At 36.8% G+C, this 20,379-nt stretch overlaps 1 protein-coding gene across 1 annotated transcript in view; it reads left to right on the forward strand.

The window, feature by feature from the left end:
• Nucleotides 1-17,868, forward strand: part of EGF (epidermal growth factor) — a 107,039-nt gene extending 89,171 nt beyond the window's left edge. The window contains 5 exon segments of the mRNA XM_078445816.2: nucleotides 542-653; nucleotides 3,733-3,838; nucleotides 5,760-5,953; nucleotides 5,955-6,038; nucleotides 13,598-17,868. Of these exon segments, the coding sequence (XP_078301942.2) occupies nucleotides 542-653; nucleotides 3,733-3,838; nucleotides 5,760-5,953; nucleotides 5,955-6,002 (460 nt within the window). The 3' untranslated portion in view covers nucleotides 6,003-6,038; nucleotides 13,598-17,868.
• Nucleotides 17,869-20,379: the final 2,511 nt, after the last annotated feature.

Consider the following 20,379-nt stretch of genomic DNA (forward strand, 5'->3'; position numbering starts at 1 on the left):
AGGTTTTGTGTCATTGTGACCCAACTCCTAAGTTGCCTTTGGTAGCTGTGTGCCTTGCGTGAGTCACTGCTATCTTCTAGTCCCACTGGCTTCACTTATAAAATGGAGCTAACATAGCCTGTGTCATAGTTGCCGTGATATTATTTCCATAGACACTCCCTGCCGCCCAAATTGTAAGTCCATTAAGGTAGAGACTTTGCTGTTGTTTCTCCACTTCTTTATCCCCAGTACTAGGGTAGTACCTGGGATATAGTTAGTAGTCAGTATATACACATGAGTGAATGAATGCATGGCTCCCTGCCCCCTGGCCCACAACATCTCAGAGAACCTTGGAAAAAATGAAATATCATCTGGAAAGTTCCAGAGAAAAGAATACCTTAAAAACCCCAAGTTATGCTCCTAGCTTTCTTAATATTTCTTCTCTCTCATACATTGTAAGTACCTATGTTTCAGTAGCAAAAGCGGTTGTCCCTGACCATCGCTAAAAGGGCTCTGGTTGTGTTTTGTTTTGAAATTGTCTCACATTTTGGCTTTATTGCAGAACTAAGAAGCTACCATCAAAAAATTTGAAGAATCCTTATGAAGAGTCGAGCAGAGAAGTTAGTAGGCCTACAGACAGCGAGGCAGGGATGGCCTCTTGTCCCCAACCTTGGGTAATGTGACCGAAGGACATGAAGCAAGAAATTGGCTTCATATGGATCCTAGTTCATTTTTTTCTCATTATTTTTTTCTGTCATGTACCTTCTTTCTATAACTTACACTTTTATGGGTGATGTTAAAAGTCTTTCCCAATTTTTAGGTAATCTCTTTCAAATGGATGTCTTAAAAACCCAAGATTATGCTCTCATTTTCTTTTTTTTTATCTTCTTTCTTCTTCTGGTTTCTCACTGTAGATGTTTATTTATTTATTTATGTATTTATTTATTTATTGAAATACAGCTGATGCTCTAATTTTCTTAATATTTCTTTTCTTCACATACATTTTTAAATCTGTAAAATTCAGCAGCAAAATTGTTGCCAGACTTAGCAAATAAAAATATAGGATACCTAGTTAAATTCATACTTAGCACTGAATGTTAAATTTAAATTCAAATTTAACTCGGTGTCCTATATTTTATCTGGCAAATCTACACATTTTCTTTTCTTTCTTTCTTTTTTTAAAATCTACACATTTTCCTAAAAGCATAATGATTGGGAAGTTCAAAATGCTTCATAAATCACCCACTTCAGCAGTTGATCTTGGAACAGTACACGACAAGTTTGGGATAGGCTCAGCTCTCTTAAAACTGTTGGAATTTCCATTTCCAGACACCTGTCAGAGTAACTTGACTAGTTTAGTGTACTGCTGGCAATATTTGTTGTATACATTGCAGATAAGGCTGGAATATGTGGCAGATCCATGGGGGTGGGATTGAAACCTGCGGGCGAATAGGGAAAAGATTATTAGGAAGATATTACGGAAGGGTGGAGATTGCCTCCATTCCCACACCATTTCCCCACTCCCCCACCTTCACTTCACTGTGCTTTCCCAGAGAATAGCTCTCTCATGGCCACAATTTTACCTAACAGGTGATCATTGTCCCTGCTTCTTATAGGCATTCAGTGTATACTTATTTTCTGGCTAAAACTTGAGTACACAAACAAAGTAAGCAATGTGAAGTCTAGCTTTACCCTCCTAGTAATTGGCTGTCTAATCTTCAGCAAGTCATTTAACTCCTGTTTCCTCTTCAGGACACTAAGGCGTTTGGATTCAGTGGCCTCTGAGACCACTTCTGTATCTCCAGATTTAATAAGTGTGTGCTTCTGGGTGGACTTACCTATAGAATGTCCTCAGTTCTTTGAGACCTCATGACTATGCAGACTTCTAAATGACCATTATTGCATATGTTGGTATAGATGGTATTTCATTCAGGTTTTGGGTAGCAAGTTTAATTCATGTTGTTGAAATCATGGAAGAGTGAGAGAAACAATCTCTATCTAGTTTTTAAAAAATCAAAAACACTTGCCACTGTTATGAGCAACTTGTTGGCTAAGAGCTATACTAGGAGGTCTCAGGCTGCTGAGCTCTGTCCCCCTAGCCGTCCTGTCTGCTGTAATTGTCATCGACACCAACTGCTGCTGTAGATATTAGTGGGAGTGAGAGAGAGCTGAGCATCTGAACTAGCAGGAGAAGGAGCAGAACCGAATCTGGTTCTATCAGCTGCCTTCCCCAGCTCAGCCCAGAATTCTAGGGCTTATGTTCTTCTGGAAGAAACACATGTGGCTGGAAAATTTGCAGTGCAGAGGACTGGATTTTGACTTCAGTCAGAAATAATGAGTATGCGCCCTTAAACAGTGGGTCATGTAGTGCTTTTGCAATATATTGCTACAGAGAGACCATTAATGAAGAGAAAGCAGTGAAGGATAATTAGCACTGTGGAAAATAAGAAAATGAAAACACATGTTCATGGGATTCACCAACATTTCTCTCCCTACTCATTATTCTTCCTATACTTTTCTCAAAGGGAAATATTAGCAGGGAGGTTTTTTTGTTCCCTTTTCCTCATTGTATTTCTGAGTCTGGGCTCGTTTCTGTAGAAAGCCCATTTCTGAGCCAGCAGAGCATGATCAGCTAAAATCTTGGGGCAGTCCCTCTGCTGAGTTACTCACTGGTGAGGAAGGACTTGCAAATTACATCCTTTGTCCTCCGCATGAGATAACTTATTTTCTTTAATTTTATCATCGATCTTTGTGTGTGTGTGTGTGTGTGTGTGTGTGTGACCAATTCTTTATTTTAATGTTTATTTATTTTTGAGAGAGAGAGAGAGAGAGCATGAGCAGGAGAGGGACAGAAAGCAAGAAGGAGAGACACAGAATCTGAAGCAGGCTCCAGGCCCTGAGCTGTCAGCACAGAGCTTGACATGGGGCTCAAACTCACACGCTGTGAGATCATGACCTGAGCCGAAGTCGGATGCTCAACCGGCTGAGCCACACAAACACCCCTTGATCTATGTTTTTTATTGATCTATTTTAATAGCTAATCTATCTAGTGTGAATGTGAGCCAGTGAACTCTGGTTAGCCTGCATCGCAAGTGCCCAGTCAATTGTGGATAATACCATAAGGACAAAATAATCAATTTTTTGACCAAAGAGAAATGCTGGATTTTTCTGGGCCTGCCTTTTAGAATTCTTGTTCCCAAGCTCTTCAACTATGAAGAAGCATTTGGTGGATCCCTGAAAAATAGTAGTTCTACTATTAGTTATTATTACCCATTAATGACCCCAAATTCCTTAGAACTTGGTAGCAGGTTTAAATGAATTTTATAAACTAAACACATACACATATTTGAACAGTTGGATCACATACACATATGAGATCTTATTTGGCTCTTGGGCAATGGTTAGAACACTATGGATTCTTGGATTGCTTAAAATAAAACAGTGGTATCCTTGGGATCCATGACCCAAAAGTTGGGATTCCAGAATTAGAATAGATTCTTCACTAAAGCCATTGGTAGTGCCTAGTTGCTTTAATAGAGTATTCTCTATTAAATGGCTAGTATGTATGAGTAGAGTAGTATGGCTCCTGAATTTTCCATTAGCAAGAGCAATAAATTTGGCAGGGCCTTTCAACTTTCACATTCCATAGGATGAACATAACGAAGCCATAGACTTTGGTTTAATGTATGTTGAGATAATTTGTGAATTATAGCAATGTCCTCTCTCTCCTTCCCTCTCTTGTATTCTCTGCAGTTTGTGGTTATAAAGGAACACCAAAATCTCAGGAATGGAAGTCAATCTATGGCCCTCAAGGACAGTGAGGCAGCAGATGTTAGCCAGTTTTCCTCTCAGGAGACAGGTGAATGGCTATCTTTACTTGGATCCTGAATGTTTTCCTTAATGTGAAAGTCTCAAAGAAGCACAAAAACAATGGTTAAGCTGTATAAGCTATGCGAGCAGCTGGGCTGTATTGGAATGCCCTAGAACTTAGAGACATGTGTTTGGATTGGATTCCTATCTTATGTGAGGTTAGCACGTTTGCTCAAAACTCTGGTCACATACCAGTCTGCTAGATCACTTGGAGCAAGCACACAATGAGTGACTCCTTACTTGAATTAAGTTGGGTTTTGAGGTCATTCTTGGGGTTTGGGATCTGTATTGGTAGCTGTAGGTGTAGTTCCGGTGAAATTATAAATGGCTCCAAGAAAATGTGTTCTGTGTTCTACTAGGAAGGTTCTTCTGAATTCAAATTGATCTGGGGGTCCTCCTGGGGATTTGGGAGTGTTCAAGTCTTCTCAGGAGCTAGCCCTCAGCCAGATGCCTGGCCATCTGTGAAGTCCATGGCTACTGGGAGAGGGGCCATAAAATCAACCCAGGTTCTCAGGCTTCTCTGGAACTCAGTCTGCTTCACGTGGAAATGGAGTTAGACACCCTTTAAAATAATACTTTTGCCAAGGGTTGCATTATGACATCTTGGGCATGGGTCTCAGATGTCAGTTTTATTTCATAATTCAGGGGGCAAAGTTGAACATGTTTTGAATCCTACGCTGCTAGAAAGGTTCAAAGAAACTTTGAGCCAACATAAAGTTTCTCTGCTGAGAGGGGCTTCAACTCTACTTATATTTTTTGACATTTGCTTTTTGTAAATATGCTTGTTACCATACTCTCCTCTTCAGATATCCATATGGAGAGAACATGGGATTCTTGTTTTGAAAAACTCACTCTACACTTCTGTCTCATACATGTATTGTCATGTAACCCAAATTCAGTAGAACTTTTTTTCCTTGAGGAAAGCCCTGGATATTATGGTACACTTAAGAATTGAATATTAAAATTATAGTAAATATAGTTTTACATATAAACTGTTATTAGTGTTGTTACTTGTGTAATGAACACATTTAGCATTTTCAAACGTTACTTGGGTTTTGTTGTTATTACTAACATTATTAGAAAGTAATGGAGTACCTTGTAGTTACATGTTACTTTTTCTTGAGGAGGTAAAAGCATCAAATTCTTTATTGCATAAGTAATTCACTGTCAAGGTACGTATAATTTTGCCAGTTAATCAGTAGCACAGTGATTTGACCAAGGTATGGTTAAACTCAAGAAAGAACTAAGAACTTGGTTAGCTGAGTACACAGGAAGAGATTAAAATTTCTCCCTTTTTGCTCACTCTACTGCAGTTTGACCCATTCTCTGTGGGCCATTCATAAAGCTGTCTCCCAGTATGAGTGATCACACCCCCCAATCATGTCCAGCTGTCTCATAAATATATGTGGTGAAAGTGCACAAAGAGATCCGCAGTAAGGAAATAGAGTGGAGAATGAGATAAAAGATTGAGACTGGCTCTGAGCCAATTCCTTCTCTGCTCCTGGAAAAACCATTAAAATACAGGCTGTGCTGGTGGTGGATCCATGGAACCATGTTCATTGACCTCAACCAACATCAGTTGGTGCAGGTTAAGTTAGCACTGTGCTAGGGGCCGAGTGCCATGCTAGGGCATAGGCATGCAAGTGCATTTAAAATCTGGCCTCTGTTCTCAAGTCTCCCAGATGGGGAGAGAAGTGCACAGAGAAAGTTAAAATGGAATGTCAGGTAGTATTGCCTTTGATTCGTCTCATCCAACCAAGTTTTAAAAATATTGGATCCAGGTAGTCTGAGAATGGATTCGTTTTGTGCCTCATCTTTTAGGCCTACTCTCCAATCACTATTATTAGGGCCTCTCTTGCTGGATATTTTGAATGATGTGAATCCTAAAATTCCTTTTTCCTTTTGTATAGGGTCAGTGCAACTGCCATCACGGAGAAATGAACCCCAGGTGTACATGGGCGCAGAGCAAGGCTGCTGCATTCCACCATCCAGTGATAAAGGCTCTGGTCCCCACGGAATGCAGTGGGGTTTTCATCTCCCTTCCTGTGAGGCACAGCCCATTGCTCTGGGGGTTGAGAAGTCACAATCTCTCTTGTCAGCAAACCCCATATTGCAACAAAGGGCCTCAGATCTACCACACCAAAAGAAGCTGACTCAGTGAACACTGGAATTGAAAGGAAGGTCAAGAGGTATAAACTGTATTGATAGACAGTAATATTTCACTTCAAAAAGTATAGAGAAAATACAGATTTTGGTTTCACAATCTCTGCCACTAATCACCTACTCAGTATCCTGGAGACAAATAGGTAGTTGTGCTTTTGTTTCTTCCTCCAAGCAGTCCGCTGCAGATTTTCAAGTAAGAGTCACAGTGAGAATCACTAGGTAACTCATTAGAAACCAAAGTACATAGTGCTTGGTACACTGTGTTGTCTTCAATAGTCAATGCAGATAGATATTTTTTTTCTCTGCAGCCCCAGAAGAAATCTGGGGTTAAAGTAGGCAAACACACTGGCTCGGTTAGTTGTAAGGTAATTCCTTTTATCTGGACAGAACATTTGGCTCAATCTCATAAGATGATTAGAATATTAAAATTACTGGTATGATACATTGTGGGCATTTAACTTATCATTGGTGTGGTCCATGCTGGTAATCTCACAGAATGAAATTTTAAAACCAAATCAAAAAATGTACTAACTGAGAATCTGATTTCTTCAGAATTAGTTGGCTTATGTTTTCTCTTTTAAAATCTTTGAATGAAAATATTTTATTTTAAAACATTACCCAAGAGACATCGGTGTTTCTCAAGCATTGCTATCCTTTCCCCATGGAATTTTTTTCAATGAAAATGGTAAATTTTTCCTTCATGCATTTGCACAGAATTTTTACCTTTTTCAAATATGAGATTGTAAGCAAATTTCCAGATTTATTTTCATTTTGAACAATCAATCTCTACTAATTATTTAAATAAAATCATTATAAACATAAACATCTTATTGTATTCCTGGTTAAGCAATAAATTATAGTCTAAGGGATATTAGAGTTGAACCAAAGTGATTTGCCAAGCTTCCTATTTTTACACTTCTAAAAATAATTTTGAAATCTATCGTTGTAACTTTATAAAGTAAAACTACACAAGGTTTTCTAATTAAATCTCATTCTTGTAGCTAAGACATTGTTACTACCATTATACAACCTGATACAGTAAGTGTAGACTGTTTAGGCTTTTGGATTATTCTGTTAATGCATTAGCTAATCCCTTTGCTTATCTTTTCTTGTGTTTCTCTTCAACTCCTTAGACTTTGGTTATACCGGAAGTCAGAATAAAAAGGAGCTGAAGCACAACTCTTTGGGTAGATACTTAGATATTTTGGTAAAGATTTGGTGGTGAGGAGGGTAACTTAGATAATTGTTCAGTATGATCCCTCTTCCAGTTAATTCAGATTTTTCTGTACTCCGTATTAAGTTTTGCTTTAATTGACAGCCAATACCCTGAAGGATCATAAGATCTATTTTTTTTTCCTAATGAGTGAAATGACCTCAGAAAACAATACTCAGAATGTTCCCAATTATGAGGAAATTATATTCCTAAGTGTGAATCCTATTTCTCTTCCAAAAGTGAGCATTTCTGAAGCTTTAAAGGTATAGAGTATACATTTTTAAAAATTTTTACTATCTCTTTTAGGATTTCAATGATAACTAAAGAGATGACATGAGACCACCATAGCTCATAACATAACATTACCTTTGGACCAGAAAACCCTTGTTTCCTTCAAGGTTTTCAGTGAACCTGATTCTTCATAAATTGGGAGCATGTGAAGTCCTGAACCAGGCTGTAACATTGGCTCCCTGGTCAGATTAAAGAAAAAATGTACTTCGTGTTCTTTAATCAACAAGTCACCATGAAGAGATGGCTTCTTTTCTTGTGGTTCCACTTTTCTACCAGACATATCCTATTTTAAAAACTTATGTTTAGAAAAGAGCATTTTCATCTAAGATGTTTGATTTGCATTTTTTCCCAGACTATTTTTATTTCTTGACTCTTACGATCTCATTGGGCACAATGCCTGATTGTGATTCTATTTGACTAAATGTCGCCTACTACATATAAAATGAGCCTTCTGCCCTCTTTTTCTAGCATCTAATGAAGGCTTAGTACCCTATATTGTTTTAAAACCATATTGTTCCAGTTTCACCTATTAGCCTTGATTTCCAACTCATATCATTTTCATATGAGTAAATGATTATTGTGTGATAATTGAAAATGTGTTAAAAGCACTAAATAATAAATCTTTAAAAATAATTTTGGAAGAAAAGGAAAATACTTAGTCATTTGAGTAGCTGTGATAGGCAAGATGTTTTGTTTTACTTTTTCTTTCTTTTTTCAAATCTTTAAATGAGAAACCCTAGTTCTATGCATTGATTCATCTTGAGCTCTTCAAATTTGGACATGCCTGAAGCAGAAAGTACTTCCCCATTTGGAACTTCATAGGACTTCTGTAGCTAGTAGCCATATGCTAGCAACAATATAGCTCGATAGGAAAGTATGTGATAAAACATTTAGTATTATGTTAATCATGCATATATGTGAAACAGAGACTTTAAGGAAGCATATAAATTACAAAACAAACCACCTAACTGGTGGTCATATATTTTTTTTTCTTCTGCAGTGAATATTTGGCCATTCTGGCATGATTCAATTCCATTTCTGGTGGGCCAGTAGAAAATGAAGATGTGCCCACTCAACAATTAAGCCTGCAGGATGCATTCTTTTTTTTTTTTCTTTCTAATTCCAGTTAGTAAACATACAGTGTTATGTTAGTTTCAGGTGTACAATATAGTGATTCAACACTTCCATACATCACTCTGTCCTCATCACAAAGGCACTCCTTAATCCCCACCACCTATTTAACCCTTCCCTCCACCACCTCCAAACATCAGTTTGTTCTCTATACTTAAGAGTATATTCTTGATTTGTCTCTCTTTCCTTCCCCCCCCCCTTTGCTCATTTGTCTTGTTTCTTTAATTCCACAAATGAGTGAAATCATACGGTATTTGTCTTTCTCTGACTGATTTTTTGCTTATCATTATACTCTCTAGCTCCATCCATGTTGTTGCAAATGGCAAGATTTCATTCTTTTTTATGGCTGAATAATATTCCAGTGTGTGTGTGTGTGTGTGTGTGTGTGTGTGTGTGTGTGTGTGTGTATCTCATATCGTCTTTATCTATTCATTAGTTGGTGGACACTTGGGCGACTTCCATAATTTGTTTATTATAAACAATCCTACAATAAACATAGGGGTGCATGCATCCCTTTGAATTAGTGTTTTTTTACTCTTTGGGTAAATACCCAGTAGTGTGATTGCTGGATCAGAGTAGTTCTATTTTTAAGTTTTTGAGGAACCTCCATACTGTGTTCCAGAGTGGCTGCACCAGTTCACATTCCCACCAACAGTGCACGAAGGGTCCTTCTTCTCCACATCCTCACCAACACCTGTTGTTTCTTCTGTTGTTGATTTTAGCCATTCTGACAGGTGTGCGGCCATATCTCATTGTAGTTTTGATTTGCATTTCCCTAATGGTAAGTGATGATGAACATCTTTTCATGGGTCTGTTCGCCATCTGTATGTGTTCTTTGGAGAAATGTCTGTTCATGTCTTCTACCCATTTTTTATATGAATTATTTGTTTTTTGGGTGTTGAGTTTTATAAGTTCTTTATGTGTTTTGGATACTAAGCCCTTATTGGATATGTCATTTGCAATTATCTTCTCCCATTCTGTAGTTGCCTTTTAGTTTTGTTCATTGTTTCCTTTGCTGTGCAGAAGAAACTTTTTATTTTTATTTTTTTTTAAGTTTTTATTTATTTTGAGAGAGAACTCATGTGAGCAGGGATCAGGTAGAGAGAAAGGGGTGATAGGGAGAGAATCCCTGGCAGGCTCTGCACCATCAGTGCGGAGCCTGATGCAGGTCTTGAACTCACAAACCATGAGATCATAACCTGAGCTGAAACCATGAATCAGACTCTTAACTGACTGAATCACTCAGATGCCCCAGAGCCTTTTATTTTTGATGTAGTCCCAATAGTTTATTTTTGCTCTTATTTCCCTTGCCTCAGGAGACATATCTAGAAAGAAGCTGCTACAGCTAATGCCAGAAACATTACTGCCTGTGCTCTGTACTAGGATTTTTATGGTTTTGGGTTTCACATTTAGGTCTTTAATCTATTTTGAATTTATCTTTGAGTATGGTGTTAGAAAGTGAACCACTTTCATTCTTTTGCATGTTGCTGTTCAGTTTCCCCAGCACCTTTTGTTGAAGAGACTGTGTTTTTCCCATTGGACATTCTCTCCTGCTTTGTTGAAGAATAATTGACCATATAGTTGTGGGTTTATTTCTGGGCTGTTCTGTTCATCTATGTCTGTTTTTGTGCCGGTACCATACTGTTTTGATTACTACGGCTTTGTAATATAAATTAAATTCTGGAATTGTGATGCCTCTAGCTTTGCTTTTCATTTTCAAGATTGCTTTAGCTATATGGGGTCTTTTGTGATTTCATACAAATTTTAGGATTATCTGTTCTAGCTCTGTGAAAAATGCTGTTGGTATTTTGATAGGGGTTGCATTAAATGTGTAGATTGCCTTAGGTACTATAGACATTTTAACAATATTTGTTCTTCTCATCCAAAAACATGGAATGTCTTTCAATTTCTCTGTGTCGCCTTTGAGTTTTTTCATCAGCGTTTTATAGTTTTCAGAGTAGGTCTTCCACCTCTTTGGTTAGGTTTATTCCTACGTATCTTATTATTTTTGGTGCAATTGTAAATGGGATTGTTTTCTTAATTTATCTTTTTCTGCTACTTCATTATTAGTGTATAGAAATGCAACAGATTTTTGCACATTGATTTTGTATACTGCAACTTTACTAAATGTGGTTATCAGTTCTAGCAGGTTTTTGGTGGACAGTCTTTCAGGTTTTACTCTATATAGTATCATGTCATCTGCAAATAGTGAAAGTTTTACTTCTTCCTTACCAGTTTGGACGCCTTTTATTTTTGTTGTCTTATTGCTGTGGTTAGGACTTCTAGTACTATGTTGAATCAAAGTGGTGAGAGTGGATATCCCTGTCTTGTTCCTGACCGTAGAGGAAATGCTCTCAGTTTCTCCCCATTTAGGATGATAGTAACTGCAGGATTTTCATAGATGGGCTTTATTATGTTGATGCATGTTCCCTCTAAACCTACTTGTTGAGAGTTTTTATCATGAGCGGTTGTTGTACTTTGTCAAATGCTTTTTTTGCATCTATTGAAATGATTGTATGGTTCTTATCCTTTCTCTTATTGATATGATGTATCATATTGATTGGTTTGTGAATATTGAACCACCCTTGCAACCCAGAAATAAATCCTACTTGGTTGTGGTAAATGGTTTTTTTTAATGTATTGTTGGATTCAATTTACTAGTGTTTTGTTGAGAATTTTTGCATCTATGTTCATCAGGAATATTGACATATAGTTTTCTTTTTTTAGTGGTTTCTTCATCTGGTTTTGGTATCAGGGTAATGCTGGCCTCTTAGAATGAATTTGGAAGTTTTACTTCCTTTCCTATATTTTGGAATAGTTTGAGAAGAATCGGTATTAACTTTTCTTAAATGTTTGGTAGAATTTGCCTGCAAAGCCATCTGGTTCTGGACTTTTGTTTGTTGGGAGTTTTTTGATTACTGCCTCAGTTTCATTGCTGGTAATTAATTGATCTGTTTAAATTTTCTATTTCTTCTTGTTTCTGTCTTGGTAGTTTATATGTTTCTAAGAATTTATCCATTTCTTCTAGGTTTGCAATTTGTTGGCACATAGTTTTTCATAATATTCTCTTATAATTGAGTTTCTGTGGTGTTGATTGTTATTTCTCTTTCCTCATTGTGATTTTATTTATTTGAACCCTTTCTCTTTTTTCATGATAAGTCTGGCCAGAAGTTTATCAATTTTATTGATGTTTTCAAGAACCAATTCCTGGTTTCATTGATCTGTTCTATTGTTTTTTAGTTTCTTTATCATTTATTTCTGCTCTAATGTTTATTGTTTCCTTCCCTCTGCTTGTTTTAGGTTTTGTTTATTGTTCTTTTCCTAGTTTCTTTAGATGTAAGGCTAAGCTTCTTGCTTTTTGAAGTAGGCCCGTCTTGCTCTAGACTTCCCTCTCAGAGCTGTTTTGGCCACATCCTAGAGGTTTTGGACAATTGTATTTTCATTTTCATTTGTTTCCATGTACCTTTTTATTTCTTCTTTTATTTCCTGGTTGACTCATTCATTGTTTAGCATGCTGTTTAACTTCCATGTATTTGTGGTCTTTCCAGATTTTTTTCTTGTGGTTGACTTCTAGTTTCATAGTGTTATGGTCCAAAAATATGCATGGTATGACTTTGATCTGAATTTGTTAAGGCTTGTTTTGTGGGCTAATATGTGATCTATTCTGGAGAATGTTTCATGTGCACTTGAAAAGAATGTGTATTTGCTGCTTTACGATGGAATGTTCTGAATATATCTGTTAAATCCATCTGTTATAGTGTGTCATTCAAAGCCATTGTTTCCTCATTGATTTTCTGTTTAGATAATCTGTCCATTGATGTAACTGTTTAATGCATTTGGGTGTTTCATGTTAGGTGCATAAATATTTACAATTGTTGTATCTTCTTATTGGATTATCCGCTTTATTATTATATAGTGCCCTTCTTTGTCTCTTGTTATCATCTTTGTTTTAAAGTCTACTTTGTGCAATGTAAGTATTGCTACTCTGACTGTCTTTAGGTATTCATTTGCATGATAGATGTTTCTCCATTCTTCTGCTTCTTTCAGACTGCTGTTCATTCTATTGGGCATGTTTCTCATTTTGTTTATTGTGCCCTTTATCTCTGCTATAGTATTCCTTATCTCTGTGGTAAGAGTCTCATTCATGTCCTCCACTCTTTTTTCAATTCCAGTGAGTATCCTTATGATCATTACTTTAAATTCTGTATCAGGCATGTCACTTACATATGTTTCACTTAGATCTCTGGTCATGGTTTTGTCCTGTTCTTTCATTTGGGATAAATTTCTGTCTTTTCATTTAGTCTAAGTCTCTATGCCTATTGCTACATGTTAGGAAAGTCAGCTACCTCTCCTATCCTTGAGGGCAATGGCCTTATGAAGAAGAGATCCTGCAGTGCCCCTGCTTCCCAGGACCTGGTGTTTCCTGGAGTGTCTCCAGTGGGTGCTGTGTGTGCTCTGCTATTTTGTCCTGGCTGCTTTATCTTTTAGACCAGTTGACTGCAGAGCCGCTCTTTGCCTGTTATGAACAGTGTTTGGTCCCTGGCCTGCACGTGGCACATTTTAACTAAGTTTGCTCTGGTCTGTTTGTGAAATGAGACCTGTCACTACCACAACCGTAACTGAGGCTCTGCAAAATCCCCCGGTCAGGAAGTGGTTTGAACAGGGCTTTGGGCTGGGCTTCTGGTAGAGGGGATCCACTGTCCTGGGACTGAGGCAAGCACAACTGAGAGTGGCAGCTCCACAGGGGTTGGGGCTTGTCAGTAAGCAAGTTAGGTAGTGAGTGTCAGTGCTGTGCTGGTTCCCACAAGTGGCTCTGTATTTATGCTGAGGGGTGGAGGAGGGACACGGCACCTGCCAGTTTCTGTGTTCCCTTAGAGGTCTCTCCATGAGTGCTGTCTCTCTGGGATGTGCTTCAAGATGAGTGAATAATATCCCCACTGTGTGCCCCAGGTGCTCTTCGGATCACTGTTTCCATGCTGTATGTTCCTGAGATGTTTTCCTGCCTTTTCTCCAAGAGCAGACTCAATGCTCTCCAAGCTCTCCCAGAAGCAAGCATGGTGACCTTTAAAACTCCAGGTTTCAACTGATGCTGGCTGCAAGAACTCATGAATTTGGCTCCTCTTGCTTTCTAAGCCATTTGATATGGAGATTCCTTTTCCCCATGTGCTCCTCTGTGTGCTAGTCTGTCTCTTACCCCTCTCTATGACTATGCTCCCCACCTCCAACAGCAGCCATTATCTGTTTCTTTTCCAAGCCCATCTTTGCACTTCTTATCTTCTTTGATGTGACTTCTTCTCTACCTTTAGTTGTGAGGTTTGTTCTACCTGTCTTCAGGCCCACTTCTGGTGTATTTAGGATGATTTCATATTTATCTAGTTGTACTCATGGGACGGGGTGAGTGTAGGGTCCTCCTACTCCACCACCATCTTCCAAACAGTTACTAGGATGCATTCTAAACTAAGAGTTATAAATCCCACGTTAGTGCCTGAGTTATTTGGGTTCCTATTTTTCATTTATATCATTAATCTGCCAGAATAATGAAAGTATAGTAAAACTGTTGCTATTGAGAACATTTAGGGAATCATTTTGGACAGTGAGTCAAGTGTATGCACCTTGGTTTCTTTAGCTCTAAAATGAATCATCCTTTGTGTGAAAACAACTTAAAGTCACAGCAAATACCAATACAAACTGAGATGTTATTACTACCTCTGAGGTATTGAGATACTCAAAGCCTTACTGCTTTAAACACCCAATGTTCTTTTATTAGTCCAGGATAACTTTCTCTATCATTGTATAAAACATGTTGAGCATAAGTATATCTATCATTTTATAAAACACATCAAGCATAAGTATACATTTTCTTGACAACATAAGAGCTTCATTACACATCAGCCATAATAAAATGCTACCGTTTTGTGATGATCAGAGCTCCTTTACTGTATATTAAAGGTTCTTGAGTCCAAATATTTTACTTTTCTTATAGACTTTCAAGCTGTCAACTCTCATGTCTCTATCAATTACCTTCCCTGCAAACTCCTCGTCACCTTCCTTATTGCTTCTGTTTTGTAAACTTGTGTTCAGATAACCGAGAAAGTTAGCATTGTAACCAAAAGTAAGAATAAATGTATATTGAAGGCAAGTTTAAGAACATTTAGTGAGTAAAGTATATAAATTTAGCCCTTAGACTTTTGGCATATTGCATCCTTTTATTTTTTCCTTACTGTTCTAGGCTACATTCTCAGAATGCAGATACATCAATTCCACATAGGTGAGGTGGTGTCAGTATGTATATAATGACAATACATAGTATAGTCGTTAAGAAGATGGTCTCTGAAGTCCACAGGACTGGATTTAAATCCCATTGTATCGCTCACTAGCTTTGTTACCTTGTTCAAACTACTTAATCTCTCTAAACTTCAATTTCCCCATCTCTACAATGGGGAGAATAACATTACTGTTGTCATAAGATTGTTGTGCTTTGAAGTGAAATGATGCATGTACATGCTTACCATAAAATTAAATCATGTTATTATTTTCCCCCCTTTTAAGACCACTGTTTCAATAGTATTAGCTTACACTATGGTAAACTTGTTTGTACTGCTTCGAATCCAGGCAAGTGGCACATGAAGATGGGGCAAAGAGCAGAGCCCTAATCCCCTGGGTCAGAATTTCAAGGGGCATTGTACACAAATATCATGACAGATTAACCATTCAATTTATTTTTTACGTTAAAATGACTACCTCAGACATATATGTTTGGGGTATGTTGGTCGATTATTCATCAAGTTTTATGCAATGGATAAAGAAAATTAACGAGACCATTAATTAATGACCGTGTTAGTATCAGACAACAGTGTGCAGTTCATCTATTCCTATGTAGAGCTGGGAAAGTTTTTGTTTTGTTTTGTTTTCATTTTTATCTATTTTTTAAAGGCGGAATGCTTATAAGCAGAGGATGCATTTGAGAAACCCCATAAGGGTTCTGAAAATCTCAGTTGACTTTCATAATCCCAAAAGTAATTAATACACCATGTGTTATGAGAATAACCCCTTTGTCTGTATATTCTAGCTCTAACATTTGTTGCCAGCTGTTAAGCCAAGTAGAAATACCCTGTCAAATGTGGACATTAATTTTAAATACATATTAATTTGTTATAACTGGAGACAGTGGCACAAAAGACACAGGTGGTGGCTTCTAATGATAGGTAAGAGAATATGTAATTAGAGTTCTAGAACCACGTGATCTCTGTCAATAGCAACTTTCCAAAATTTCTCACTATCATCACCTGCTTTTATTAGTATTTCTACCTGTTGCCTCAATGGTAAGGAAATACCACCTAAAGAAGTATGGTAATGACTGGGCTGTGACTGAGCTTTTAAACCATTTATATCCAAATCGCATTTAAGCCTACCTAGTCTTATAAGTGTGGATATGTATGATAGTTTGCACTATTAAAAAGTCTTTGAATGTGTGGAATTAAAATATTTTTCTCCAGAATTATATCTTACATTTGCATTATGACTTCTAATTTTTATATTCCTTATCTTATTTGACCTCATTAATTCTCACATCCAATCTACAGAAATTAGTGGGGCAGATATTCTATTCATTTTACTGGTTCTTAAAGATTATATCCAAAGTTGAAGGGAAGTGAAGATGAATAATAAAATACATTATTAGAGATAAGAAATTACTTCATAATGATAAAATGTTTATTTTTCCAGAAATATACTACAATTCTATAATCATATACACATAATACCCATCCTCAAATATATAAAGCAAAAAATGTATTAACAACTTATCAGAAGTATTGAAGAAAATAGAATCACAGTAGATTTTATCATACTACTCTTGGTAATTAATAAACTTGGAAGACAAAAACATTAGTAAGGATATAGAAGACTTTAAAGTACAGTAATTATAATTGGATATATATAGTGAACATATAACTTCATGAGAATTAATATGTGCTAATTAATAATGTAGCTTCAATAAGTTTCTGGGGACCACACGAATTTAGTGATATAGACCATATTCTCTGACCATAATGAAATTAAGTTAGAGTTAATAATAAAGTGATAATTAAACATTTCCAAATAACTTATGAGCCAAAGGAGAAATCATAAGGGAAATTAGAAAATACACAGAGCTGAACAATTGTGAAAATTCTACACACCACAATGAATGGAATATAACTAAACTGGCACTGAGAGGGAATTTTATAGCTTTATATCCTTATAAAGGAAAAAATAGAAAATTAATGAGCTAAGAAGCACTCCACTGAAGAAGCTAAAAAAAAGTGGAATAAATCCAAAGACAGTATAACCAAAGATTTCATAAAGATAAGAGGAGAAATTAATTAAATAGGAAAAAAACGAGGATTAAAAAAGCCAAAAGTCAGTGGTTTTAAAAAGTTTAACAAATATACAATATTAATCAGAAAAAAAGAATAAACAACTAATGTTATGAATGAAAAGGGCATAAAACTACAGACATGGTAACAATTTAAAGAATAAGAGAATAGTATGAATAATTTTGTGGGAATAAAATCTCAAATTTAATCCAATGGACAATTGCTTAGAAAAAAAAAATCAGCTTACCAAAACTGACAGAGAAAGAAACAGAAAACCTGAATAGTCCTAAACTCATTAAAGAAATTAAAAATTTTTTAAATCTTTCCACAAGGAAAATATCGAGCTTTACATATTTGGTAGCCTTGCATTGTGTCAACTTGGTAAACTGGAACTGTTCCCCCAATTTTATTCCTATGTGTTTTTGTGATATGGTTGGTCATCATGGTTAGATCCAGTGAAAGACAGGTGCATGGGTGCCAGCTAGTTCTCACTCTTCCCTGTGGTGATTACTGTCAGGTTGCAGATTGTTCTTCCTCTCCATTGCTTGGTGTTCATCTCTTTTTCCTGATTGTTGGATATAATGCATATCAGTGTTCCCAAGCCACCACTTAACACAGATACAAAACTCTTCCATTAACCTCCCCACTGGCTCTGCTTCATTCTCCCACTTGAGAAGGTAGGAGCACCTGGCTTTGCAGATTTTTCTGCAAACTTTACCTTATCTGTGCATCTCATTGCATCAGGGATGCTCATAAGTGACTTTCCTCTGATTCTCCATATCTCTAGTCTGGACCTTCCTCTCCCAGCTGCTCTTAAAATTATGTAAGATCTAATTTCTACAATAAACTCTTTATTGTATAATATCCAGTGCTATGCTTCCTTGATTGAATCCTAAATGATCTAAAAAGAAAATTCAACCAAATATTTAAGGTATACCTAATTCTCATATTATAAGTATTTTTTCCATAAAATAAAAAAATAAGAAGATATACAGATGTCAAATAATAAGCATGTGAAAATATGCTCCACACCATCTTTACTTCGCATGTTTAAAAAAATATTTATTTTTGAGAGAGAAAGAGCAAGCAGGGGACGGGGAGAGAGGCTCCCAGCTGTCAGCACAGAGCCTGAAGCAGGGCTCAAAACCACAAACCATGAGATCATGACCTGAGCCAAAGTCAGGTGCTTAACAGACTGAGCCACCCAGGCACCCTTGATTTGAATGTTAAAACAACAGTGAGAAACCACTACACACCTATAGAATGGCCAAAATCTGGAACACTGACAACACCAAATGCTGGCAAAAATGTGGAGCAATAGGAACTCATTTGTTGCTAGTGGAAATGCAAAATGGTACATCCACTTTGTAAGACAGTTTGGCATTTCTTATAAAACGAAACATACTCTGGTCATATGATCCAGCAATCAACTCCTTGGTATTTACCCAAAGGACTTGAATATGTCCACACAAAAACCTGTACATAGATGTTTATAGCAGCTTTATTCATAATTGTCAAAACTTGGAAGCAATGTCCTTCAGTAGGTGAATGGATAAACTGTGGTGCATCCAGACAATGGGATATTATTCAGTGCTAAGAAGAAAAGAACTATCAAGCCATGAAAAGGGATGGAAGAACCCTAAATGCATATCCCTAAGTGAAAGAAGGCAATCTGTAAAGGCCACATACTGTATGATTCCAACTGTGTGACATTCTGGAAAAGGCAAAATTATGGAGACAATAAAAGATCAGTGACTGTCAGGAGTTGAAAGAGAGGGATAAATGGGTGGAGCACAGATTTTTAGGGCAGTGAAAATACTCTGTATAATACGGATGATGGATATGTGTCATACCTTTGTCCAAACCCATAGAACGTACAATACCAAGAATTAACTCTAAGGTAAACTATGGACTTTGGGTGGGTGATATGTCACTGTAGGTTCATCAGTTGTAACAAATGTACCATTCTGGTGGAGGATGTCAATAAGGGGGAGGCAGTGTGGGGGCAAGAGATTTATGGGACATCTGTAACTTGCTCACAATTTTGCTATGAACCTAAAACTGCTCTAGAAAAAGTCTTAAAAATTGTTCTTTAATTTTAAAAGTTTTATGGGATTAATATAATACTTATTTCTAATGTAGACAAGTATAGCACAAGAAAAGAAAGAACGATTGCAGGCCAAACTCAATTATGAATATATATGCAAAAGTCTGAACAAAATTTTAACAAATTAATTTAGCAATATAGCAAAAAGATAACATGACCAAGTGACAACTATATGGTAAGTGAAAAACTGACTAAATATTTAAAGCCAATAAGTATAAAAGTAACAAAACAGAAAAAATTTAATAGATGCAGGAAAAATTTTCAATATAATTCAACATCCATTTATGCAAAATCTTAGCAAAATAAGAAAAGTCTGTAACTTGATGAAGAAAAATCTATCAGAATTCCACAGTGAACATTATATTTTAAGGTTAAATGTTGAAGATCAAGATCAAGATAAGGATGCCCTAAAATCATCACTTTCTTTTTTTTATTTGCATTTTTTATTACTGAGGAGGGTGATTGCTTGCTTACATTTTAGCTATGTTTTTCTGTGAATTTTGTTTAAAATTTTTAAAAAATGTTTATTTTTGAGAGAGTGAGACAGAGCATGAGAAGGGGAGGGCAGAGAGAGAGGGAGACACAGAATCCGAAGCAGGCTCCAGGCTCTGAGCTGTCAGCACCCAGCTCCATGGAGGGCTGGAACTCACAAACCCAGAGATCATAACCTGAGCTGAAGCTGGACACTCAACCCACCGAGTCACCCAGATGCTCCGCTAGTATCATCATTTTCATTCAATGTTATGCTAGATGTTGTAGACACAGTAATATTCCCCAAACAATAAGATTAAATTTTTAACAATATGCAAGTATTGAAAACAAGGAAATTAAACTCTCATTATTTTTAGATGATAAAGCTGTTCATAGAAAACAAAAAGAATCTACAGTTAAATTACAAGAAGTAACACAAAGTTACTATATCTTAAACAAAATTTTTTTAATGTTTTTATTTTTGAGAGAGAGAGACAGAGACAGAGAACAAGCAGGGGAGGGGTAGAGAGAGAGGGAGACACAGAACCTAAAGCAGGCTCCAGGCTCCGAGCTGTCACACAGAGCTGGCCGCAGGGCTGGAGCTTATGGACTGCGAGATCATGACCTGAGCCAAAGTTGGATGCTTAACTGACTGAGCCACCCAGGCACCCCCAAAGTGTTATATCTTTATAACACTAACCAGAAAATGTGGTAGAAAAAATATATACGCTACAATAGTAATATAAACATGAAGTAACTATCAATAAATCTAAGCAGGTCCAGATCCATTATAGAGA

This window comes from Panthera onca, chromosome B1, assembly GCF_046562875.1.
Source record: "Panthera onca isolate mPanOnc1 chromosome B1, mPanOnc1 haplotype 2, whole genome shotgun sequence".
In the NCBI taxonomy this organism is placed as follows: domain Eukaryota; kingdom Metazoa; phylum Chordata; class Mammalia; order Carnivora; family Felidae; genus Panthera; species Panthera onca.